General features: G+C 50.1%; 1 protein-coding gene across 3 annotated transcripts in view; it reads right to left on the bottom strand.

Annotated features, from left to right (window-relative positions):
* Window positions 1–709: 709 nt before the first annotated feature.
* KDM4B (lysine demethylase 4B) overlaps window positions 710–27,020 on the bottom strand; it is a 189,161-nt gene continuing 162,850 nt past the window's right edge. For 2 of the 3 annotated variants that reach the window (XM_077332098.1, XM_077332097.1), the window contains exons 14-21: window positions 22,765–22,984; window positions 19,374–19,450; window positions 19,062–19,117; window positions 17,361–17,469; window positions 10,637–11,080; window positions 6,947–7,066; window positions 6,453–6,545; window positions 710–3,819 (exon numbers count right to left, since the gene is read on the bottom strand). In XM_077332098.1, the coding sequence (XP_077188213.1) occupies window positions 3,733–3,819; window positions 6,453–6,545; window positions 6,947–7,066; window positions 10,637–11,080; window positions 17,361–17,469; window positions 19,062–19,117; window positions 19,374–19,450; window positions 22,765–22,984 (1,206 nt within the window). In that variant the 3' untranslated portion in view covers window positions 710–3,732. The remainder of the gene's footprint in view (window positions 3,820–6,452; window positions 6,546–6,946; window positions 7,067–10,636; window positions 11,081–17,360; window positions 17,470–19,061; window positions 19,118–19,373; window positions 19,451–22,764; window positions 22,985–27,020) is intronic. The other variant, XM_077332100.1, reaches the window with a different exon arrangement.

Here is a 27,020-nt window from a genome sequence, read left to right as displayed (position 1 = left end):
TGCTTTTACTGTAGCTTCAAGTGGCTTGAAATATTTTAAATTGGGAAATTCTTGCCTTGGGGCTGGCAGGGTTACATATCCCGGGAAGGTGAAATGCAACATCAAAACTGGTTAAGTAAAATGTCATTAAAATGTTTTAAAATCTTATCCATACCGTTCACAATGCCAACTAGAACAAAGCAGCTGGGGATCAACTAACTCCCTTCTCCTGTTCCGGTCGGTTTTTCATGTTTTTAGCCACCCCTGTCCCCCATCTGGTTATCCCAAAATGCTTAGATGTCAGGGTCCAATTTCAATTAATCCTGAAGTCTGGTTGGGGGAAGACCAAAGAGTCCTTGCTCTCCAGAGCCAGAGAGGAAAAATAAGTCAGAATTTTGTAATGCTTCAGTATTCATTGATTATAAATTGGGGGTGGGGGGAGAGGCAGAGGATACAAAAAAGAAAACAGAATCACATTTCTGTAAGAGCGAACAACCCCCTCTTTTTATATAATCACGTAGACATTGACAAATAAGAGTCTCTTGAAAAGGTGAGGTTGAAAAGGAAAGGGGGTAAAGAGGGAGGGGTGATTCCCCTAGTTCCTTTCCCACAGTGACCCCCTCCCAAAAGATAACAAAGCCATTCCCAAACTGGTAACTGTATTAGAAAAAAAAGGGAAAAAATCCCAGCTACAACATCACAAAAAAAAAAAAAGAAGAAGATATCCAGGTTCTACAAAGAGCCAGATTCACGGCATTAAAAACGAAACTAGATTCACCACCTGAATAGCTGGGGAGCGGAGCAGGAAAGAAACACATGTCCTTTTTTCCTTTACAATATAAATATACACAAGAATCCCAGCAACAGTCTGCCTTCGGTCATGCAGTGGCGGAATCCTCTCTCTCCACCTGCGTGGCTCCCCTGACATGTGACCCCCACAGGTGAAGGACCTGCCATTCCCAGTTCTTGTTTTGTTTTCTTTGCTTCTTAAATTCATCTTTCCCCCCTGTGACACGGTCACCAAAACAGCAATCAGAGACATTTTTTTTTGTACATGTAAATTACTTTCTGAGTAATTCTGTATTTACGGAAAGGGTACAGGACAGTCCTGAAAGGAGAGGCCGCCTTTGTGTGGGGGAAAGGGGCAGGCAGACTGGTGTCTTCTCAGCAAGAGCTCCAAGTCAACTCGGCCAGATCCTATTGGTTGTGGAACACTTTCGGATACTAAGCAGAGGGGGCCCCCCTCTCCCCTTTAAAGAAGCAGAAAAGAGCTCTCTAAAAATGTTGAGAGGCGTTAACAGAAGATGCTGTACTGGAAATACACACACATTCTCTCTCTTTCTCCAGTGAGTTTTTTTTGGGGGGAGGGGGCGGACCCAACATTTTTGATCGTCTGAACAACAGATGTTACATTTTCCAAGTGACAAGATAAACTGAACCGGATTCCCTGACAACACTGCTGAGGACCAGTCAGGTGGCAACCCAGAGCCCTTTTCCAGCCCTTTTTCTTTTGCAGGGGGAAGAGGGAATTAAAGTAGACTTGGGAGAGGGAAACTCACTCCCTTTCAGCTCACTCCCTTTTGACTGGTGTGTGCGTGTGTGGTCGAGAGGGTGCATTTGCAACAGTGTGATTCCCATCCCCCCAAGACCCAAGAGCCTGGGTCCTCTGCCTCAGACTGGGCCACCGGAACCCCCCTTCCTCTCCGGCATGTCTGGGTTGCTCTGAGAGATACCAGAGAGTCATTCTGTTCCCAGCTGGATTTAATTTCTGGCAAGTTTCCTAGTTTTCTGTTCAAGATCCAGGAGGCTCCTGCCTGGTCTGCCTTGCCTGGGCATCCCTATCACCTCTGAGCAGGAAGAGTTCTCTGATCCCAAGCACCAGCAAGAAGCCAATGTGCCTCCCTTCTCCCACAGCCATCTTGAGCCAAACCCCACGGGCTGCCTTCAACTCCTGAGCTTCTTGTCAGCCAGGAGAGACCGGATCTTGCCCGTTACTAAGAACCTTGGACCAATGTCTTCTTAGAAATGCTGAACCCCAGGGCAGAGGAATTCTGTTCCTCCCTGCAGATGCCCTTCACTTGTCCTTTGGGCCCACGATTCCATGTCACCAAACGAGCCAAGAGGCTGATCCTGGGGCCAGCATGCAAAGCGTGGAGGAGACTCACTGGAAAAGACCTAGAGAATGGTGAGACCTAATGCGTGAAGGGAAGATGGGACTGCATAAGCCACATCACGGAAAGGTGGCTGATGTAATCCCAACCCCTCCCCCTGCACACGCAGACTGAATGGATGTTCTCAGACTGCTGGGCCACCTGCTAAGCACAGCGCACTGCGCCAAGGAAACGGGACATGGAGGGGTGCAAGAACATACTTGAACACTCCGCCACTACTCCCACCCCACAGTTCCTCAGCCAGCTGTAATAACAAAGCGTGTCTGTATGAAAGAAGTGTCCCGAAAGATCTCCCTGACAAAATCAGACTCCTGGAAAGGGGATCCCCCAAAGTGCTTTTGGGGCAACATTTGAGATAGCCGCCCCTCCCCCAGTTGGCCTCTGCAATCCGAAAGGGGCAAGAAATGAACAGAACATGGCTGCCAGCAGGTCGGGGGGGGGGGCAGGGATTATGCCGTGCTGTACCCACTGGGACAAGGGTTACCCCCCCCCCCCACACACACACACCTTGGTAGCACAATTCATTAGATCCCATCCCGGTCTGCCCGCCAAGTGTGGCTTGATTGACAGGCATTTCTTAGATTGACAGATGCTTCCTGGGTGGAACTACACCTTCTAAGGACAAGTGGAAGAAGCCCATCTCTACACTCCCCTCCCCCTTTCTTTTATAAAAAGTTAACACTGAAGCCCACCTGGTTAACATGAAGGTGGTCTCATTTATTCTACAACACTGCAACCAAGAAGATCTGCCTTTTCTCATGCTTCCACCCCATGAAGAGGCATTTCCATCAGCCTCGCCCCAACACAGCCACAGGCTCCTTGGAGAGCCCCAGGAAGGAAAAATGATACTTGCCTCAAGGCAATGTGCTAGGTGGGAAACTGGAGCAATGTCACCCGCCCCCTTGCTGTTTGCAATTTGTTTGTAAACACTCTTTCCTCCTTTTCATAGAAAATGTTACAAAGGTAGTTTTTATATACACACACACACAAACTGCCAATCCCCCAAAGGCTGCCTCAGTAGTCAGTGAAATAGCACCTTCTCAAAAAAGAGAGAAGAAAAATATTACAAGGGAGTGAGGGAGACAGAGGGCCACGGCTGAAAAACTGGAGCCTTTGTTGCAAATGCGGAATACTTTCCCAAGCGTTTTATCAACAGAACAAAACAGCAACAACAAAAAGAGACAGACCCAAAGTCTAGTGAAACACGCTTCATATTCTTCCGATGTTTCTAGGAACCAGATTTCATCTCTTCTGAAATCCGCTGTCGGGAAGAATAGAGGTAGGCTGGAGCGAGATGTTGCGCTTTGGGGTTCAAAGCAAGAACCAGAAAAAAAAAAAAGAATTAATAGCAAGTTATTGCACACAGCTGGGCCTTTTGCTCCACAGTTTTTCTACTTAAATTACGTTGTCGCAGGGACGTGAAAAGGATTTTTTAAAAATGCCGCTATTCTTCCTCTTAGTTAAACATTGTTCGTCCTGGTTTAGAGGGTGGTGGTGCTTTGGGCTCCCAGCTGGAACAGAGCTTGGAGCAGGGACTCCCAAGGGCACAGCAGTCAGGGCTCAGCCCGCAGACCTCGGGGTCCTAGGCTGTGCCCACTCGAGGGCGCTTGGCGGACTTCGAGTCGTCTCCTGAGAATGCATCTTCCTGAGGAGCCCCCGTGCTGACGGACTGCAAGGACAAGAGGGAAACCAGAGGTGAGGGAGGGCCGAGGCAGGCAATGCACAGACTGGGAAAACTTGGGGGGGGGGGATGTTCTTGACAGAGGCTGCTGAGACAAGGACTCAAAAACTTTTTACAGCATAAGGTGGGGGAAAGCTGGTTAGAAGAACCCTTCTCACACACTCTAAATCTAAATCAGTGGTTCTCAACCTGGGGGTCGGGACCCTTTTGGGGGTCAAACGACCCTTTCATAGGGATCACGGCAGAGCAAGCAGTTTGGCCGGGGTGTGTGTGTGCCATCTACACAACAGCCTTGCGGGGTTGATTGAGAGAGCGTTGGTCTGTCTGGAGGGGGGGGGAAAGAGTGAGATCGGCATGGTGGGACAAGAGGCAGAACTGAACTGAGAAACCCTGGGGGGAAACCAATTTATATACAGTTGTGAACAAAGGATCTTCACGCCATGGGTCAGTTTCGGTTTAATTTCTGTGGAAGAACACTTGCACAGTCTTATGGCTGGGGGTCACCACCACATGAGGAACTGTATTAAAGGGTCGCGGCATTGGGAAGGTTGAGAACCACTGCTCTAAATGGACAATCTATTTCCAGAACAGTCCCACCAGAAGAGAAACGTTGAAGACTTAACACCAAAATGTCCCAAACTGTATCCCACAGCTAGCATACGATGGGCAGTCCATTCGGATGGTTTAGTAAGAGCTCTTGCTTATTCTCCATCGCATCTGTCGCAAGGCCCCCTTGGCAGACTGTGGAAGGCCTTAAAGAAAAGCAACTTGACATGACCACGGAGGCCAGGGTCCTTCCCCATCCATGACCACTGAATATAATACTGCAGATGGGGGAGGCGGCTCTCTCCTTTGGCTCAACAGCAGAACATCTGCTTTGCATGCAAAAGGTCCATGTTCAAGCCTGGTTTTTTGGCTGTCATCACAGCTGACTTTTAGGGAACCCCTAGAGTTTTCAAGGCAAAACTTTTTCAGAGAGTTTGACATTTTCTGCCTGTGTATAGTTACCCTGGACTTTCCTGGGAGTCTCCCATCCAAATGCAGACCAGGGCTGACCCTTCTTCGCTTTTGGGACCTGGTGAGGTTGGGCTCAGGTCAGGGATCAATCCCTCCTAACACCAGTTCTGGGTAGCAAAATATGTTAAAGACCCTGAAGAGCCACTGCCCACCAGAAGAAACCAATGGTCTACCTCTGTAAGAGACAGGCTCACGTGTGCCCTCCTCGGAAGCTTCTGAGAACAGACCTGGCTGATTGTTTTAGGAAACGTGCCGCTGAAATTAGTAGATCTTCAGCAAACCAGATGGATCAGTTCCCCCAGTTTTGCCAATTCCTCCAATCCAGCCCATCTGCCATTTTTGGTGGTCCTCAAACCTCCCTGAGAGCCTTAATTGAAACAGGCACCACCTGGTTTTCCTGGCCAATTAGCTCCATTGATCAGAGATGCCTACACAAAGGCCATCCAATCAAGTCCTTATATGTGACCTTTCCTCTCAGGAGCTCAGGAAGGTGCACGGGATTCCCTCCACCTTGTTTCACCTTCATAGCAGGCCAGTGAGGGAGGCTGAGGCCATGTGCATGTGTGACCGGTCCAAGGTCAGCCAGTGAGCTTCATGGCGGACTGGAGATTTTAATCAAGCAAAGTGTAAGTAACCAAAGCAAGTGACCTAGGTTCAAATCCCCACTACAAGCCAAAATCACCCAGAGAGCTGCATTGCTCTCCCAACCTAGCCTACCTCAAAGGGTTATTGTGAGGCTAAAAATGAAGGAGAGGTGCTCTTTAAGCCCCCATAAAGGGCTCTTCACTCTGCAGGTTTGAATCTTTTAGCCATCCCCAGAGCCCGGTCTTGACCAGGGCCGGGGCCTTTTCAAGCCTGGCCCCAACCTGGTGGAATGAGCTCCCGGAAGAGCTGAGGGCCCTGGTGGAGCTGACACAGTTCTACAGGGCCTGTAAGATGGAGCTCTTCCACCAGGCATTTGGTTGAGGCCGGGCTAAGGAAGATCAGGTCCTGCAGAAGCCCCATGCAGGACATCTGGGCTAGGACTACCTCTCCCGAGGGTGGTGGTGTGTTGCTGTTTCCGGACAGGGTGGGAGCGGGGGGAGGTTATAGAATTGGATTGTGCCACCATTATTGTTGTAGTTTTATTTGTTTTATGGATCTTGCTGTAAACCGCCACGAGCCGGCAGCGTCCGGGAGTGGTGGCTAATAAAAGCCAATATAAATAAATAAAAATGTAAACAAGGTTTTTCCGTGGCACTGAAAGTGTCTTTGGAAAAAAAAAACATCTTGGGGAGGGGCTGTGGCTCAGTGGCAGAGTGGCATGCAGGAGGTCCCAGGTCCTCTGGCATCTCCCATTAGGAAGGACCAAGCAGTAGGTGATGTGAAGCAGGGGTAGTCAACCTGTGTTCCTCCAGATGTCCATGGACTACAATTCCCATGAGCCCCTGCCAGCATTTGCCGGCAGTCCATGGACATCTGGAGGGCCACAGTTTGACTACCCCTGCCCCAGATCATGGCTGCCAGTCTGAACAGACAGCACAGGCACCGATGGACCACTGATTCAGTAGAAACCAACTTCATATGTTCATGTCCACGCAGCAAAATAGCCCCTGGATACCTACTAGGCGTGACTTTACTTTCTTGGGCAGTTCCTCTTCCAAGGTGTAGATCTTGCCCCGTCTGACCATCAGCTGGGAGCCATCATCAAACTCCACCTGTGAAAGAGAACGGAAAAGGGCTGCGGAGCTCGATGCCTTGGAACGTAAGCCCAGCTTGCAGTGGCTTCTGTGCCCAAGCCAAGCTGGATAGATCTGGGGTCCCCTCTCCCCACAAAGTCCAGTTTTTGCCTGTTTATGCCACCCTCCCTTCAGGCAGGTTTTCGCCGGCAGGGAATGGAATGGGGATGGCACCCAGCAAGGAGGCTCCTCAAACAAATGAGATGGTCCTGAGAGAGAGACGGCCTTCCCTGAGCCAATCCTCCAGCAAAGACAGAGACTGCCTGCCAACCACAGGGAGCACCGCCAACAGGGAGGCACCAGCCCAACTATCCAGAGTGAGAGCATAACCACCCACTGGTGATAGGAACAACTGGAAGGCATGACAAAGGGGCTCTCACCTGGAAGATCTGGCTGATCTGGGCACCAATGAATTTTGCCCTGCAAGAGCCACCGCCAGTCCACTGCAGCTGAACCACTTCCCCCTCAGCAGGAGGGCCCATCTTGAGGCAGTCTCTGCTCTGAAGACATTGGAAAGAGAGTGAGAAGAAACCTGTCAGGAACCCCCATGTATTTCTGCCATGATTATATCTCTGCTGTGATTTAGTGTGTCCATCTAACATGACTCATATGCCCTGATGTAACCCAGATGCTTTCGGTCGACACCTCAAGGTTGATTTCCTGCTGTTCTATTTTATGCAGACCAACCTCCCCAAACATTCCTCCCCTCCTCTTCCTTATTGCCCTCTATTCCCCTCCCTGTTTGGATCCCTTAGTTCCCACAACTTCCTGTCACTTGATGCCTATATTGTTACCTCCATATTATGATTTTCTTTTGAACTGTGCCTACGTTTCCAAGGGAGGGAGAGCCCCCTCAAGCCCCTATATTCCCTACCCTATGCTTTGTGGGCCAGTTCTGACTATGCCTTCAATGTAGATGCATTTCTAATAAACACTTTAATTCAAAGATTTTGCTTATTTAGAATCGAAGTCTCTCACAAAACCAGATCCACACGCTCACAGCACACACCGTCTGCTCTATGGGAGAAGACACCCCCACCAATTATCCCCCCATGCTTCACTAATAAGGATATGTCATGTCTCAGTCAAGGAAGATGCAAAAGTTGAGGGGAAAAAGAGGTTTCCTGAGGACCTCTTTTAATGTGAAAACTTCTTGAGCAGTGCCCTCGCCCTCTGCATGTAAGTCCTGCCATGGAAATGATGTGGCGTAAGAGGAAGATAAGAGCGCGCAGAGAGGACGCCCTCCCTCTCCTTGCCACCACCATTCCCACAGCTGCTTCTTCCACTGGCACCCCCAGCCCCAAAGGCCACGGTGTTGCCCATGCTGCCCACCTGCTGCAATGGCGGATCACCTGGCTCCTGTGGCCTCTCCCGCTGGCCGCACCATGGCCCCATGCACAACCATGGCGGTGGCCACCAGCAAGCAGCAGTGGCTAGCCTAGCCTAGGCCTGGCAAGCCCTTCCACCATTGCTTTTGGGTTGCCACTGGATTGTGCCGCAGACAGCAGGGGCAGGAGAGATGGCGACAGAAGCAGCAGAGACCCAACCAGTCTGGCTGCTGCTGCTTCCTCCCCCAGCCACAAAGAGCGTGTCTCTCTGGTCTCAGATGCAGAGGCGCACAAACCAATGGCCCGGGCACGGGGGCTGTTGTTGGGTGGCCGTAAATGCCTGGGTGCTGTTCTCCCCTCCCCCCATGACATTTTCACATATATCTTCAATGAGAATCCTATTTGTCCAACTTTGTTCAATTTTTCTGAAGGAAATATTGGGAGATTTGGGGAAGCACTGAAATATGCCATATTTCCTCTTTTAACATGAATGAAATTCTTTTAAGGTGAGGTTTTACTCAATGAAAACGAGTAGCATAAAAATATGGTGCAAGAATCTCCAGAAGTAGATAATGATAGTTCTTAGGCACACTGCAGGCAAACCGCGTAAACTTTCAAGACAATAAGCCCATTATCCATATTTGCCTTCAATGAGGTAATCAGTTGTCACCTTTGCTGTAGTTGCTATGTACCACAACTACACTTAAATTAGCCCCCCTGACCCCTCCCCATGCTAATTCCCCCTCCCCTTGTAGGAGCTCTTACCGACCTAACTTTTGGCCCTTTAACCACTAACCCTACTTTTCACTAATAATCTATAATCCTAATATTTAACGCCTAATTTCCAATCTTGATAACTAACTTATCTCCTCTAGTATAGAGGTACTTCAGTGCTTACTTATGCTTCTATTAGGTTGGGTTATCTTTAAACTTTTGCCCCTAGGGGTAATGGGTCTTAAATCTCAATTTACAATGCATAGCTTGGGGCGTTTAATTCCAATTATGTCTCCTCAATTGTCCCAATCCACAGCAAACTGACAATGTTCCCTTAAAGGTGGCTTTCTTGTCCCATTGCAACAGCCTAGTTCAGGGGTAGTCAAACTGCGGCCCTCCAGATGCCCGTGGACTACAATTCCCATGAGCCCCTGCCAGCTGGCAGGGGCTCATGGGAATTGTAGTCCACGGGCATCTGGAGGGCCGCAGTTTGACTACTCCTGGCCTAGATCTTCCAGACAAATTGGGGGTGAGTGGGGGTCTCATGTTCTTCCACTGATGTCTCTTGGTTTCTCCAGATGTTCACTCTATTTTGGTCCCTAGCTGGGGCTGTCAGGTGGAAACTGACCTCTCTTTACGTTCTTCTTTTGGTTCTTATCAATACTCATGTGAGCCCTCACTGCAGCCACCACAGCTGCAGGTTTACGAGGTACTGAGAGTCAAGGCTGACTTGGAGCTCATCCCTCGAGATTCTCGTCAGACTATGGGGGGCTCCTGGACTTGCATCCAGCTCCAAATACTCTGGCCACCCTACTACATCAGAGTGCTTGGCCAAATGCATGCCCTTTTCTTTGCTTTTTTGTTTTCAACACTTCTTTGTCTCTGGCTCAGGCAGCAAAAAGTAAGACACCTGTGGTAAATCAGAGCAGGATGCAGCCATCTTGTGCTCTCTTTCACAGCCACTACGTTTGCAATTTGGCTTTCAGAAAACTAAAACATTCAACACTTTTATGTTCCGTATAAATCTGCTGAACAGTACAATTGTGTTACGGCTGTAAAATAAGTTTCACTTTGGAAAGGAAAGCAGAGATGGCACATATTTCAATATTTGCCAGAATTTCAGCCTCTCCTCACTGCCCCACCCCCCACCCTTGGTCCTTTTCTGGGCAGAAGGCAACTTTCTCAGAAATGCATCATGAGACATGAGATCTCTAGTGTGGGCCTCTGCCTGAACTCAACTGGACGCCAGCCTGGACTCTTGTTCTGGAGGGAGATCTGACCAAGGAGTCCCAAAACCACAGCAGGACACAAACCGAGGCAGCTTGCTTGGGTGGAGGATCCAAAGGTGCAGCTGACCAGTGCTTGTCAAGTCTGGGACAGCTGTGCTACTCTCATCCCTGTGCTCTCAACTCCCACAGAGAGGCTGTTTCCTAGTGAGAGAGGCACTGCTTCGCCCTCTTTTCCCTCTCTCCCTTCACTTTATGCTTTTACGTGTGTGTTTGTGTGCATGTGTGTGTGCATGTCAAAAGAAGAAGAGTGTTTCCAGTGTCAATTGAGGCATGTGCACCCATCCCCCAGGCTTGGGACAGGTGGCTCTTAATGTTCTGCAACTCGGATCACACACAAGGAAGGGAAGCCACCAAGTCCCAAGATGGTGCCCAGCAGATCTTTTTAGAAAGCGGGTGGAGACCGGAGTGGGGGGGGGGAAGGCTCTTGCCATGTGGCGCTTCTGATTGGACACAGGAGATTTGACTGGCTCTGGAAAGGGAAATTCCATTGGTTCAGTAGCAGCTGCCACCAGTCTGTGTTTCATTCTCTCTCTCTCTTCTGTCCTGCTCTTGTGCTTCCTCTTCTAATCCCCCTCCCCACGCTCAAATTCCGAAGATGCCCACAGGCTTAAAAATATTGGGGACCCCAGGCCCAGAGCAAACCAGGCCTTGTACTTTTAGCAAGAAGAAGAAGAGCAGAAGTAGGGTGAGGCCCACCGGTAGTGGTGGTGATGGTGGTGGGGGCTCCCAGGCTACTTACAAGGACGCTGTCTGGATAGACGTTGTCGCTGTAGGAGCCATCATCAAAATTGACTTCATAGAAGGTCTGCGTTGTCGTGCCAATCACTTTACACCGGTAGTAGAGCCCATTCCGGTTCTTTGTGATCACCGTTTGGCCCAGGGACACCTCTCTGGGGAATGGGATCTGCAAGAGAAGAGCGTACAACTGACCTGCTCTTTCTAAAGGGGAACGAGGAGGAAAAGGGCAGGAGGCAAGATTAGCGCCGATGGCACCTACGATGTTTCTGGCCGCCTTGTGCTTGAAGCAGGTGATAGACACGACGTACGGCCAGTCGTCTGGTTCTATGGGCACTCCAGCGGCATGGGCACAGGTGACATGGAAGGAGGTGGAGCAATGTTCGTAGGAGCACTGGATGCAAGCGCCAGAAACTTTCTTCATCCGCTTCCGGCAGTACACGCATTTCTGAGAAAGAACACGGACCTGTGTTAGCAAATGCTGGGGTACTAAAGGAGAGCTGGGCAATTTTCATTCCAAGACTGTGATCGTCTGTCACTGTAAGCATGCATGCATGCATTTATTGTTTCTAGAACCTTTCTTATCGCTTGCCAATTCCAGAGGATGCTGCAGCTTTAGCACTCCTAATGTCCTTGCCTGGAAGGAAGAGTGCATGAGAGTCATGCAAGACGGCCTTTTCTGTGGCAGCCCCACCCACAAGTATGGAAGAGCCTCCCCAGAGCGGTGTGCCTGGCCCCCTTGCTGACTTCAGGAGGAGCCTGAAGACAGTTTTATTTAGGTCTGTACATGGTTGTTTTGGTCTTTATAACTGGCAGACCTGACTGGAGTTCTTAAATCGTGTCCTCTCTCGTATTTTATTCATGCGCCCTCTTGCACAACTGGTACGGAGGTTCGGGCTGGGTTGTCATCAATATGCAGGTGACACCCAGCTCTTCCTCCTGATGGATGGCCACCCTGACTCTCCCCCAGAAACATTAGGCAGTTGCCTGGAAGCAAGGACGGGATGGCTCAGAGTCGTCTGAAGCTCAACCCTTCAAAGATGGAAGTCCTGTGGCTGGAAAGGAGGGGTCCATGTGAGGAAGTGTGTCTGCCCACCCTGGATGGTGTGCAGCTCTCACTCTGCCAGGAACATGGGCGTGATCCTCAATGCTTCCCTCATGATGGAAGCCCAGATCACAAAGATAGCACGGCCACCTCCGCCAAGCCAAACTACTAGTTCCCTCCCTGGCTCCGGAACACCTGGCCACAGTGATCCATATGACGGTCAGCTCTAGACTGGACTTCTGCAACTTGCTCTATGTAGTGCAGGCCTGCCCTTAGCCTTGATCTGGAAACTACAGCTGGTCCAAAATGCAGCGGCCAGGATCCTCACAACAACACCATGGAGGTCCCACATTCGGCCCATTCTCCATCAACTACAGTGGCTGCCAGTTGAATTCCGGATCAGGCTAATGGTTCTGGCAATTACTTTTAAGGCCATGTGCAGTCAGGGCCCAGTGTACCTGAGGGACCGCCTCCTTGCCCTGTTCCAAGTGACAACCTTTCAAATAATTCAACCACCTCTTCTCCAGGCTGAACATTCCAAGTCCCTTGGCCTTTCCTCCTATGGCTCCAACACATGGCAGAGATTCTGGGATGCATTTGAGGTCACACAGTCATGTTTATGCGAGCAATGATCAATATCTTCACTAGCAAGCCATCCACACAGAACACATCTGCCGCACTGTGAGGAAGGACCTCTGTGGAAGGCCAGGTCATCTTACAGCCCTGAACAACTAACTCATCACTTCCTGTGACCCAAGTTAATGTGCTGAATCACAAACTGAGAGGGGGAGCTGCTCACCCGCCATTCCCACACAACCGTCAGACTGGGAGAACGATTCTGAGCATCTTCGGACATCAGCCCATCAAAACAAAACATTTTCGTGGAATGGGGGAGGGTTATAGGAAAAAAATCAGATAAGAAAGAGACCATGCAGCCTCTCCCCCAACAAAAAACAACCCCAGAAGCTCACCGAGGAATCACATCACTGCCATTACCCAGAGTAAGGAATGGGTTGTCTACTAGGTGACGAATGCCACAATTCACGTACTCCACCAGAGGGGATGACAGCTAATTATTCTGAAACTCGGTGGCCATAAATAATTTACAGATGTGGGCCCTGCAAATCTCCATTAATCAGGAGCCACACTGCTCTCTGTAATCAGGGCACTACTCTCTGTAATGAAATTGTGCGCCAGTGCAAGGCAAGCGGGTTGTTAAGGGAGGAGAGACGGGCATAGCCTTGATGCTAGTCTTCACCACCTCTGTGCTAAGTCCACCCACTTAGGCAGATGGCGAGTGGGTGGGCAGGAAGGGATGTGCCAATGTCTGTCTCTTGTGGCCCTTCCATAGTATGGGAGAGGATGCTGGTCTGAGCCAGAAGGTCTCGGATGTCCTTTTGCAGAGGACTCCTTGAGTGCACCTGGCACAGAGATCTTGACTCCTCTTCCTGCCTCTCTCCTTGCAGTGGGTCTCCGGAATTCAGTGATGGCAGGGGCTCATGGGAATTGTAGTCCATGGACATCTGGAGGACCACAGGTTGACTACCCCTGCCCCAAAGCACAGCGAGCCCTTCTGGCTCTCTTAAGTTTTACTCTTGCTTTCCAAGCCATAAAACCCACAAGGGAGAGCGACACTCAGAGCCAAACACATGGAGCGTGGCCCATGTGCCTGTCTCTAAGCAGCAGGCCCAAGTCAGCCTCACCCAGGAGGAGGAACACCACCAAGGGCCTTGGGAGCGGAAGCCGCTTTCTCACAAGGCTGAGCAGAATTTCCTCCTTCTTTGTGCAGTGCCAGCATGGAGCAGCATTTAGGGCAGGGGTCCTACACATGGTCCCACCCAATGCCATTTTTGGCCCCTGCCGAGTGCTTATAGAGATGGGGCGGAGCTTCTACCTAGCAAGGCCTCTGACTGGCGACTGCAGAACTGATATTTAAAAAAAGACTGGTTTGACAGCAGCTCCCACTAAGGATCTTCAGCAGCTCCCACTAAGGTACAAGGATCTTCATTGCATGACTGGAGGTAAGCTGTGGCAGCCATTTACCACTGGCTCCACCTCCTGCAGGAGCCATTAATGGCAGCAGCCCTTTTGTGGGCTGTTCCCACCATACAGAGTCAGAATTCCAAAGGTCCCCCCAGGTTCAAATAGGTTTGGTTAGAAACAGGGAGGACGACAGATCAAATCTTTCCTCTGCCTGAGGTCTGCCATTCCCTCTTAGTGTTGTTGAGAGGATAAAATGAACTGTAAGGGCGAGGATGTGCTTCACGCTGAGCTTCCCCCACTCCCCCTGGAACACAAAGCGGATTCCTATCGCCTCTTCTTCCTCTCCCCACCACAAGCCCCCTGAGAGGCATGGGAGGCTGTGAGAATTTGGAGATAATGCCCAAGGGCATCCAGCAGCTGGCTTCACGTGGAAGAGCAGCAGAGAATCAGGTCTGGCTCTCACCATGAGAATCTGCCCCTCTTCACCCTGACAGCACACTGACTCCCTTGGCCACTGCAACGCGATGCTAGACCTCTCTTTGTTCCTGCATTTTCTCTCTGCCCATTCCACATCCCTGCGTGAACTCCTTTCTCTTCCCAAGGCACTGGCACCCTCGTGTTTCCTAGAAGGTTGACGGTTGCTGAGGAGTTACCGTAAAAACACACAACATTCTTCGGGGTGATGGTGTGTTTTTTAAAGAACGAGTTAACTACAGCAGAAGGTCCGTCTGCTGCAGGATGATTGGCTGGCACCGCGCTCCCACCAAGAGACTAATTCAAGCCCGGTCTATTTTACCCACTCCAGATTTCACTGCAAAGAAAATCTCTTTTCTCTTTACAGCGGAAGGAGTGCACTAACAGAAGTGTGTGTGTGTGTGGGGGGGAGACAGGGGAAGAGAAGGGACTCTGAAAACTAAGGCAGTGGAGAAAGGGGGAAGGAGGAGGGAGAGAAGGCCCAGTTAGGAGCTGAGGACCTTCTCAGTATTAGGAGAATAGAGGGTTGCAGCCCAGCTGCTGGCCCCTCTCAACCAGTGGAAGCCCCCTTCCCTCAAAGCATGTCAACCTTCTTTACTGCACTCTAATCTCCCCCCCCCCCCCCCAAAGCATGCAGCCAAACCCAAATCTGGCTGAAGCCGTTGACAGAATCCTAGAGTTAGAAGGGATCTTCAGGGTCATCTAAACCAACCCACTGCAGAATGCAGGAAATTCACAACTAACTGCCCAGTCACAGTGACCCCAATTCTATGCACAAACAATTCCCCCCCCCAAAAAACCCCCAAAACCAAAAAACAGAATCCCTGGCCAGTGTGCCTGGGAGGAAATTCGCCTCCCAATCCCAAAGTGGCAATCAGCATTTCCCTGGGCATGCAAGAAAGGGCCCCAAAGGCCCCAAGAGCCAATCCCTTCTCTCCACCTACTTACAATCTGCCTAAATTCACAGAATCAGCATTTCTGTCAGATGACTATCTAGGCTCTGCTTAAAAACTACCAAAGAAGGAGAACCCCCCACCTCCCGAGGAAGCCTGTTCCACTGAAGAACCACTCTCACTGTCAGGAACGTCTGGGGCAACAGACAACAACTCTACTCCCTCTTCTATATGACAGCCCTTCAAGTATTTGAAGATGGCTATCATATCACCTCTTAGTCGTCTTCTCTCCAGGCTAAACAGACCAAGCTCCCCAACCTTTCCTCATACGCCTTGGTCTCCAAACCGTCTTTGTAGCCCTCCTCTGGACCTGCTCCAGTTTCTCTACATCTTCTTCAGTTGTGGTTGGCAAAACGTAACACAGTACTCCAAGCGAGTTCTCGCCAGAGTGGAGTAAAATGGTAACATCACCTCAAGCGATCAGGACGCTATGCTTCTTCAGATACAGCTGAGAATCTCAGCCCTCTTCCCTGCCTCCCCCCCCCCCCCAATCCATGAAAACGAAAGAGGAGAATGAGAAAACCTTTCCCATCCTCTTTCAAGGCCTCTGGAATGGCTTCAAAGCTGTCCTAACAGAACAGATGACCCTTGAATGTCAGCCTGTTGAGCCTGTATCTGTTTTCATTTCGCACACACTCTTCCCGCTGTGGCCCATGGCTCTACCAGCTTTCCCAGCCCCTTCAGTCCAGCCAGCCAGGCTCCCTCAACTGGCCCTGCTGACATCCTTCCTTGTTGCCCTTGCCACACGCTTGGCAGACCCAGGCCCAGAGACCTGGCTTTAATTTTGCTTCTTAATCCCAGCTACCTTTTGGGCCCCATCCCTGAGGCATCATTCCTGGCTCGCAGATGCAGAGGTGGCTTGCCGCTGCCTGCCTTTGGGGAGCGACTCCATCCACAGACTGATCAGGGCTGACCCTACTAAGCCCCCGAGAGCTGCTGCACTCAGGCTAGCCTGGGCCCTCCAGGTCAGGAGGCAGAACATCACGGTCTCTTCTTTCCGTGTCCTCGATGCTCTTCTGCTTCCAGCTAAGCTTTTACACTGATCTTCAGCACCTACTCAGATGCCTACAGCCTTTTTCTCTGCCCCTGCCGCTGCTTACCAGCAGGTGGTCTCTTTCGGCCACCAAGCATTGCCTGAACCTTTGACTGCCAAGTTCCCTCAGCTCTTTTAAAGTTCTGCATCTATATCTGCTGCCTATCATTCCTGATGCCCACCTTCCTCACTGCAATAACACCTAAAGAAACTCACTGCAATAACACCTAAAGAAACCTACTTAAACACCAAACATCCCCACCTCTACTCCAACTCCCCCCCCCTCCAGTTTGGTGTAGTAGTTAGGAGTGTGGACTTCTAATCTGGCGAGCTGGGTTCAAATCTGCGCTCCCCCACATGCAGCCAGCTGGGTGACCTTGGGCTTGTCACGGCGCTGATAAAATTGTTCTGACTGAGCGGTGATATCAGGGCTCTCTCAGCCTCACCCACCTCATAGGGTGCCAGTTGTGGGGAGAGGAAAGGGAAGGCAACTGGAAGCCACTTTGAGACTCTTTCAGGTAGAGAAAAGAGGCACATAAGAACAAACTTCTTCTTCTTCTTCTTCTTCTTCTTCTTCTTCTTCTTCTTCTTCTTCTTCTTCTTCTTCTTCTTCTTCTTCTTCTTCTTCTTCTTCTTCTTCTTCTTCTTCTTCTTCTTCTTCTTCTTCTTCTTCTTCTTCTTCTTCTTCTTCTTCTTCTTCTTCTTCTTCTTCTTCTTCTTCTTCTTCTTCTTCTTCTTCTTCTTCTTCTTCTTCTTCTTCTTCTTCTTCTTCTCTCCCCCCCCCCCCCAAAACCTGTGACGCCCCTCTGTGCACAGGCAGAGAGATGGAAGAGGGGGCCAGTCAGTGGGCAGAGCATCTTGGCAGCTGATGACAACTGAACAGATTTCTCAAGGGAGGGCCATTAAGCAGTACAAGCAAGCTCCATGTAAAGAAAGGATTTTTAATTTGTTCTCACAAGCGTTGGTAATGAAGAGGATGGCGCGCCGGAAATGTCAGGTTATCCATAAAGGAACCATCTCCGTGCGTTTTATCACTTGCGTATCAATGCAGGGCTGTCACTCCCCCTGAGTAATGAACCCTTGGCAGCTTCCCCGCCTGGCCAGAGCCCCCTTCGAGCAATGGATGGCGGAGAAGCCTCTCAGGCACGCCAAAGAGCCCCTTCTCATCTCCACACCAGGGCTTGCTGCAGCTCCCGACTTAGCACCCCCATTCAGGGTTGCATCCCCCCCCGGCTCTCACCAGCTTCCACCTTTGCTCAGGAATGGCAGTGATGTCAACGGGGTGGCGCTCGATGACGTTGAGGAAACGGGCCTCTGGGATGGCGATCGCGCAGATCACATGGACCCACCTGGGACAGGTCAGAACACACACGTGAAAAAAAAAGAAAAGGCCACCCCCTTGCTCCCACATGGCTGTTCTGACCCCAATCCTCCCTGATGCAGGTGAAGAAGAGAGGAATAGGGGGTCAGTGGCAGCCAACTGCACCTAAACCACACGCCCAGTGCCAACATGATCTAGCGAATACCTCTGCCTTCATTGTTAGTGAAGGCTACAGGTATGTCACAGCTCCCTTGGCTTATTTAAAGAATCTTGAGGTGCCCAGCCACCGGAGGGCCTTCACTTTAGCTCGTTGCAATGCCCTTCCCTCAGCTGTGCTCGAAGGGAGATACAAGAAAACTCCCTATGGTGAAAGGAAGTGCCCCTGTGGCTCTGGTCAAATAGAAACATTGGAACATATCCTTTTGCATTGATGACATACGTTCCATATTTATCACACTATGGTTACATAGAGTCCCAGGGTGCTCAGGACAATTTTATATCTCCCTGCTGATCACAGACACAAATTGTTCCATCACGTATAGTGTCGCCAGGTTTTTTTGCTGCAGCCATGAAAAGGCGGTGGAAGTTGACTAAAACTTAACAGACCCTGAGAGCAATTAGAACAATTTCCTATATTTCCATTTAATTCTAATTTATATTTTAGCAGACTCATAGTCTAAGTGTTTAACATAATGCTATTTGATGAGTAAAACTGTGTTTTAGCCATATTATTTATGTAACTGTGAAATTGTTTTGACTTTGCTGGTCTATGACCGTAATAAAGAATACTGATACTGATACACACGCCCAGTCAGTAATTCTTTAAAAAAATAATGCAAAATCAAGCAAGCAAGCTAAGATCCACAGCCTACGACGTCATGACGGCAACCGATGAAACCCAAACGGATTCCAGTATCGTAAAACAAGCAAATAGACTTCAGAAGGACAAATCTGAGTCCAGCGGCACCGTTAAAACCAACACAGTTTCATTTCGTGGGCAGGCATAGGTGAGCTTATATCTTGAATAAAACTTGGTTTGTCTTAAAAGTGCCACCAGGCCCAGACTTCGTTCTGAGGCTGCAGACCAACACGGCGACCCACCTGACACCCAGTGCAGAAACAACATCCATGGGATCTTCTAGGACTTGTTGCCGATGGTCCCAGAAAAGAACAGGTGGCCACAGCACAAACATGGCCAGAAGTTCTAATGCACCGAGTGGGTAGATTCAGGTGAGTAGCTGTGTATTAGCTTGACACAATTCCATCTGCGCTTTAGAGACCAACACAATTTTCCGGAGGATAAGGTTTGATCAATGAACACTCATAGGACTTCTGTCACCCTTGTGTTTGACACAATGAGCCTTGCCTCCCAAAAAAGTTGTGTCGGCTTTTTAAAGTACCAATGGACTTGAATTTTGTTTAGTGGATGAAGCAGCAGTGAATAGCAGGAACACAGGTGGGTACCAGGTGCTGAATGTTGCCAGAGCTGATTCTTCCCTGTGACCTTTGCAGAAACGGGTTCCGCCCCTCACACGGGAGGAGCAGGAATACCGGCAGACCAGCCCCTGGGATCAGCACCTGCCGCATATACCAGCACTTCTATGGACTGGTCCCATTTACCTCCCATCCGTGGTCCTCTGCAGGGCTCCTCCCCTACGGTTACAGAGACAGCAGTCCTAGAAAGAGAGCAACAGAGATGGATCTGGCTTCCTGTCCAGAAGCACAATGGCTAGTCTCGTTTCTCAGTCTGTTCTTCTGAGAAGAGGATATTCACGAGGCTAGAAGCACCCCTCCCCTTCTTTTAATTAAATATGATGTTTTGGGGGGGATGCTCAGACTGCTCCTTGAAGGCTCTCACAGCCCTGCCTCAGGAGAACGGCAGGTAGCAGAACCCCACCCCCTCTCCGGCCCCCTCAAGAGGGACTTGCTTACCACTGCCAGGGCATTGGCGGAGCACCGGGAACAGGTCCAGCCCTCGTTGACTAGGTCAGGGCGTATCCCATAGCAACCTGCAAGAAATCAGAATGCTGTGATTCCAAAAGGAGGGGGGGGGGAAACACACCAAACGATCCATGTGCGTATTCTATCCTTTGAGGAGCAGAAATGATGCCACCGACATTGCTGGGAGAAGCCATCTTTGTAAAACGAGAGCTTCAGTCAGAAAGAGAGAAGAAATGGTAATCTGGCATTCACAGACTAAAGATAATATCTGTGCTGCCAGCCTATGGGGGGGGGTTAGTCACACACTCTCAATCTGACCTACCTCAGGGTTGTTATGAGGTTAAATGGGAGAGAAGTGAAATGATGTCAGCTGCTTTGGGTCCCCACTGGGGACCCTCAATAGGTGGTGTGCTGTGGCGAGCCCAAGGTCACCCAGCTGACTGCATGTGAGGAAGCGCGAAATCAAACCTGGCTCACCAGATTAGAAGTCCACAATCCTAACCACTACACAAAGAGGAACAGGTGACGGTCCAGGGACAAGCGGCAAACAACTAGGAGTTGAACGCAGTAAGAAATCACAAGAGCCTTACTGGATCAGACTGAGAGTTCTAGAAATACAGAATCAGGATTAGATGGGCATGCAGCCTCCATGCCAGATCAGACTAAAGCAAAGCTGACAAGTGTCCACCGCTGCTGTCAGTGAGTGGGAGTTCCCAGTCCTCCCAGTCCAGCATCCTTTTTCTGACTGGGACTGGGCAGAGGCCTGACAAGGCTGGCTTTCCCAGCATCCAGAATTCACACATTACACTTCAGCTGTCATGGCAACCAGCCACTGCTAGGCACCTAACATGGCTCTGTCTATTCCACTTGTACCAAGTACAAAAAGGGTCCTTTTGGATCACTTTTGCGACTCCACTGCATCATTTCCAAAGGCCAACCAGCCAGACCTATCTAGGAATCCTACATTGCTTTCAAATAACCAGCCAAAGTTTCTTCTCAGAACTTCTGAGTCCAGCAGTGTCCCATCACTGAATTCCGGAGACCCACTGCAAGGAGAGAGGCAGGAAGAGGAGTCAAGATCTCTGTGCCAGGTGCATTCAAGGAGTCCTCTGCAAAAGGACATCAGAGACCTTCTGGCTCAGACCAGCATCCTCTCCCATACTATGGCCAACAACAGGGCATGGAGGCCTTCCCCTGATGTTGCTTCCTGGCTCTGAGATTCCAAAGCTGATTGCCTCTGAATGCAGAGATGCCTTTTAGTCACCATGGCTAATAGTCACAGATACACACTGATAAACTTATCCACTGACGGGCCTGACCTTCATTGTTGAGTAAACATTTTATTATTCTGCATGGACCAAGAGAAGCAGGGGGTACTGATAAAAGCAACCCAAATGTTGGTGCAGCAAGGACTTACAACCCAGAATTCTGGAATTCCAAGACCCCAATTTACCAGCTGAACAGCCACATTTTAACACCCGGGAGAAGAACCCTCCAAGTGGAAATTTGTAAACAGAGGCTGGATAGCCATCTGACGGAGAGGCTGATTCTGTGAAGGCTCAAGGGTGTGGCAGGTTACAGTGGATGAGCAAATTGGGATGTGAGTGTCCTGCATAGTGCAGGGGGTTGGACTAGATCACCCAAGAGGTCCCTTCCAAATCTATTATTCTATGATTCTATTCTAAGTCAAGTGCAGCATCTCTCCACAAGATAGCCAAGTGAGACAATACTTCAGTTCTACAATCTATGCAGGGGGCATGGGAATCTAAATATTCAGGCAATGTTGAAGCTTTTGACTGAGACAAAAGGTAGCATATTAGGCAGAGATGGGGATAAATCCCTGGGAGGGGAGATTATCAAGAGCCAGCAGCCCCCCTCCCCCCCATGACAATCCTCCTTCCTGCCAAGTGTCAGGTCACAAAAAGGAGAAGGGGGGTGGGTGGGGATTTAACCTTGGCTTTCTGAAAAAGAAAAAAGGGCTTGGCAGTCATCCCTTTGGAAATCTGATCAGGAAACTAAAATGGAAACTGTTGTCCTTAACTGAAATATTTATGGAGCACAATGCTGTGGGAAGAGGCTGTGAAATTCCAGCATTGGTTTCTTGCTTCATGACCACAGGGGAGGAGGAGAAGGAAGAGAGACTGGGCATGGAAGACCTGTCTTTTGAAAAGGTGCAATGCACAGAATACAGATCTATCCCCACGGAAAAGGAGAAAGGGCAGCAAAGGCACTTTGAGGAAGAAGTTGTGCCCCCTCCAGGACAGATGTGATCAGAAGTGCCCACTCTGTTGCCTGCGCACACCTGTGGGACAGTGGCAGGTCTGGCACTTCCAAAACCTCTTCCTTGTCCTTCCAAGACCTTTCCTGGCCTCCAGATTAGTAATCCCACTCCGGTGGAAGTATCTGAAGGGATACTTTCACTGCCTGTAATGGATATGCCAGGGGGGGGGGAAGTAAGCAATAAAACCATGACCTCTTCTCTAGTAGATCCTGTCATGCTAGAAGCCCACTCTGTAACAGAGAACACTAGAGGAGCAGAGCTAGTGGAGGCTGGAGCAAGGGCTGCGAAAACGCCATATGGCGTCCCACAGTCCAGCTTGTAGTGCCTCCTTGCTTGCTTCCCTTCCCCCTTCCCCTGCTCTGGCTGTCTTCACATGAACAAGGGCACTGCTGACTTCTATCATGTTCACACAGGCCTTTATACCTTCCCAGAAGTCATTGATTCTCCCAAGAAGACACCACCTTCCTGCGGAGGGTGGGGGGGACTTATAGCAACAACATCTCTAAAGGCTACATTCAAGAGCAAGACGCAGCCTTCTCTCTACCCCCTGCTCTCTTCTGTTTCATTGGAAGGTTACAGTACCTTTTAAGGTCTGCCCAGACCTAGCCCCAGCCTTCTTGACTGGCAGGTTTACAAGTGGGAGTGGGGGGAAAGAGCAGATTGAACAAATAAAGAGTGCAGAGAAGAAAACAGAGCACAAGGAAGGTTCTGCAGTGGCTGGCCAAGGCCGCCATAAAGCGGAGAAAGGAGAAATGCAGTGATAGGGGCCGACAGACTCAAGTGAGTCTAAGAATACAGGCAAGGGTGGGAAGAAAGGGTGGGAAGAATACAGGCAAGGCTTTGAGAAGGGTGGGAAGAAAGACAGGCCATGCTCAGAGATTCCCAAGGATGTGCTCTGGAAGCTGCCCGCGGGCAAACTCTGGCCTTGCTGCAGCAGACGGAGGCCTTCCAAGCAATGCTCGGCTCGGAGGGGCCTCTTTCTGTGTGTGGACAAAAGAGGGATCGAAGCCAAAGCAGCACATGGCTGGGGCAGAGACACAAACAGCCACTTCTGGCACCAAGGAGAGCAGAGGGGGGCCCAGGAACGCTGCACAGACTTACTGGCGTGGACCTGCAGGCAGCACTTGGCACAGGAGATCAAGAGGCTGCTCCCGTCCTCCCCGATGTAGGAGTTGGCTGGGAGGGGCTCCGTGTTCTCGGCGCTTGATGTGAAGCACATTTCGGGGATCAAAGGCTTGGTCTTCTGGCCCTGTTTCCAAGGCTGCTGCGGTGCAGAGCCTTCTCCTGAGGGGTTCGGAGGGTCTTTCTCCATCTTTAATGCCTTTAAGGAGGAAACAAACAAAACACAACTGTGGAAATGATGCCTTACCCAGCGAGCACCCTTGTCTCTCCTCCTCCTCCCCACCCTGGCCAGCGCCCCCCCCCCCCGAGAGCAGGGCAGCTGCTGCTATGTGGTAGAGGAGTGTAGCATACATCTGGGGTGGGGTGAGGAGATAGCTAGTGTTTAAGCTGCTTTCTCAGAACCTGGCCTATGAGTGTGCAACAGTCTGGAGGGCCAGGGGAGTTCCTAAGAGCTGCTGCACACTCAGCGACTGGTGGCTTGTCGGCCGTGTGGGCAGCAGAATGCAGGGGAGCTACCCTAGTAGGAGATGGAGGAGTGGAATGGAATGGAAAGTTCGCAGGGCAGACCCGGCAAGCGCAGATGGGGCACGATCCTTTTGGTCTGGGGAAATACCCATGCAATGGGATTTGCCAGCTTTCCACCGGGCCTGTAATACAGAGCTTTTCCACCAGGTCTATGGTTGAGGCTGGGGTCAGCAAATCAGGGACATCGCACCCCCCCACCGGGAGTCAGGAAGTGTACATCACTCCCTTCCATTATCTTCGTTATTCGGTAGGGGGGGGGGGAGGTCTGGGGATTTTTTGCCGTCAGTTCCAGTCATCTGACAGTGGCGCTTCCCTCCAAGGCAAGGGGAGCCTCAGCATTAGTGGGAAGGTCCTTATGTCAGGGAAGAACAAGGCCATCAGCAGGACAAGGAGGAGACTGAAGAGCCTTGAACAAGAGGCACTGCGCTGTGCACTCCCAAGATCATAGAATCATAGAAGAATCATAGAATTGGAAGGGACCTCATTATTATTATTATTATTATTATTATTAGATTTATTTCCCGCCTCTCCCGATAGGCTCATGGGTCATCTAGTCCAGCACCCTGCACTATGCAGGACACTCACATCCCTATCACTCATCTACTGTAACCTGCCACCCCCTTGAACCTTCACAGAATCAGCGTCTCCGTTAGATGGCTATCTAGCCTTTGTTTAAAAATTTATAAAGATGGAGAACCCACCACCTCCCGAGGAAGCCTGTTCCACTGAGAAACCGCTCTGACTGTCAGGAACTTCTTCCAGATGTTTAGATGGAATTTCTTTTGAATTAATTTCATCCCATTCGTTCTGGTCTGGCCCTCTAGGGCAAGAGAGAACAACTCTGCTCCATCATCTGTATGGCACCCTTGTAAATACTTGAAGATGGTTATCAGATCCCCTCTAAGGTCCCCTCTCTAGGCTAAACAGACCAAGCTCCCCCAACCTTTCTTCATATATCTTGGTCTCCAAACCCCTCATCATCTTTGTTGCCCTCCTCTGGATATGTTCCAGTTTCTCAACATCTGTCTTCAACTGGGGTGCCCAAAACTGAACACAAGACTCCAAGTGAGGCTGAACCAAAGCAGAGTAAAGAGGTACAATCACCTCCCATAAACTGGACACGATACTCTGTTTGATACAGCCCCAAATCCCATTTGCCTTTTTAGCCACTGAGTCACACTGCTGACTCATGTTCAATGTATGGTCTACTAAGACTCCTAGATCCTTTTCGCCCATGTTACTGCCAAGACAAGTCTCCCCCATCTTATATTGGTGTATTTGGTTTTTCCTACCTAAATGCAGAACTTTACATTTGTCCCTATTGAACTTCATTTTATTCAGTTTAGCCCACTTCTCGAGCCTATCAGGATCATCCTGTATTCTGTTGCTGTCCCCTCCCAGTTTAGAATCATCTGCAATTTTAATAAGTATACCCTCTAATCCCTCATCCAAATCATTTATCAATATGTTGAACAACACAGGCCCCAGGACAGATCCTTGGGGGTACTCCACTTGTCCCTCTTTTCCAAGAAGATGCTGAACCATTAACAAGAACCCTCTGGGTACCATTTGTCAACCAGTTATTGATCCACCTGACAGAATTAGGATCCAGACCGCATTTTTACTAACTTGTGAACAAGTTACCAGCTCACTATATCTCACTATACCTGCTGACATTCTCCAGCCGACCGGAGGAAGCTCTGGAGGCAGGCTGTCCAGTTTCCCCAATCCTCCCCATCCCCCAACATCTCCCCGAGCAGCTGACAGTTCGCGCCTGGGTGGATCTGCTGATCTAACCCAGCTGACCCAGTTGGTCTTAAGGAAGTTATCAGCTCTGAAGCACAGCAAACCTCAAAGGATCTTGGCTCAGGCCTGGCCTCAGCGGCCTAATGGAAAGCAAAAGGGAGCCAGGATTAGATCTGCTGCTTTCACAGACTTTGGCCTTGGCAACCGTTGCCAAGCAAAATTTGCATTTTTTTTCTTTTAAAGGCAGAAGTTCCCAGAACCCGAAATCCCAAAAGCACCATCTGGTAATCAAGGAAGGCTGGATTATGCCAAGAAAATGCATCCAAATATTATCTCTTATTTACTCCAGTTCTTGGGAAATTAAACCCAAGTTGTGGAGAAGCGTCTTGTGCTCTATTGTGCCGTCACCGATCCACGCGTTGCTGCTTGTCTCTCAGGTGATCATCAAATCTGGGCCCAACAAATTAACAGCAATTTTGAAAGCCTAAACTGACAGCTCTGGGGCATGCCTGGCTGCCTAACCTCAGACCCAATGTAATGCGGACAAGCACCTGACGATGGGCCGGTGGGGCAGGGACTATGGCTCTGCAGGGAGCCCCTGTGAGACAGGTGGACAACCTCCATTCCCCCCCCCCCCCCAAAGGGCATCTAGCTGCAGGACTGGGGAAGAGCTCTGCAGGAGACCTTGGAGAGTTGGAAGAGCCAGCCAGCCAGCCAACAGCCTTTATATACTGGGCATACTGGGATAGGGTAGGCCTGCTGATGACCACTCCTCCCTGAACAATGGAGAAACAGGATGCAGTCAGAGAGGCAGATGTGAGGCTAGCTGATGTCAAAAGCAAGATTATTAAAATAGTAAAATGCCTAGGCATGGAATTTAACAACCCGGCAGCCAGGACAACAGACGAAAGGCACACCAAAGCAGCAGCAGCAGCAGATCTATCTACTGCGGAGGCTGCTGAGGTGGGCAGTTTGATGCTTCTCTGTGTCCTTGGCACCTGCATTTTCTCCTGAAGGAAGCTGGGCACAGTTTCAGGCTGACAGGGGGAGCAGCTCACTTGTAGTGGGAAAGATACTAAAAGATGGAAGCCACAGACAGTCCAGCCCTCATCTGTAATAACTTGTGATCTGGTTCACACTAGAGTCAAATGTAGCTCAGGAGCTGGTGTGTAAATTTTCATCCACATAATGATATAGGGGATGTCTTCATTCTAACATCCTCCCGCTTAATGCAAAAAGATGACAAGGGGCCATTCTCTCCCTAGTGTTATTTAACATCTTCATGTGTCCCCTTGCCCAGCTAGTCCGGAGGTTTTTGCTTGGGTGCCTCCTATATGTGGATGACACCCAGCTCAATCTCCTATTGGACTCATTGGTCCAGTGCCTGGAGGGGGTTACAAAGTCACTTAAAGCAACCCTTCTAAGACAGAGTCCTCTGGTTGGGGAAGAAAGGGCCAGACCAGGAAACCCACCTCCCCAGGCTGGACAGAGTGCAACTCATCACTTTATGATCGGCCAGAAACCTAGGTGCGATTTTGACCCCTCCTTAATAACAAAGGCTCAAGTCATTTTTCCAACCACAACAGGCAAAGCTACTAGTGCCGTATTTGGCCCCCAAACACCTTGCGACAGTGATCCACACAACGGTCACCTCCAAGCTTGATTACTGCAACTCGCTCAATGCACTGGCTTCTAGTCGAATTCTGGACTTGGTTCAAAGTCTTGGTACTAACCTTTAAGGGCCCTGTGTGTCTGAATACATTCCCCAGAGAGTGCTTCAACCAGCCAATGCCCACTGGCTGAGGATCCCTGGCCCCAAGGAAGTATGCTTGGCTGCAACAAGAACCAGGGCCTTCTCAGGCCTGATTTCCACCTGGTGCAACAAGCTCCTGGGAAAAACCAGGGTCCTGAGAACTTACCAAGTTCTGCAGGGTTTGCAAGATGGTGCTTTCCCAACAGGCTTA

This window comes from Paroedura picta, chromosome 4 (assembly GCF_049243985.1).
Source record: "Paroedura picta isolate Pp20150507F chromosome 4, Ppicta_v3.0, whole genome shotgun sequence".
Lineage (NCBI taxonomy): Eukaryota > Metazoa > Chordata > Lepidosauria > Squamata > Gekkonidae > Paroedura > Paroedura picta.
Note: the sequence above shows the minus strand (reverse complement) of the source record. Positions and strands in the feature narration are given on the sequence as shown.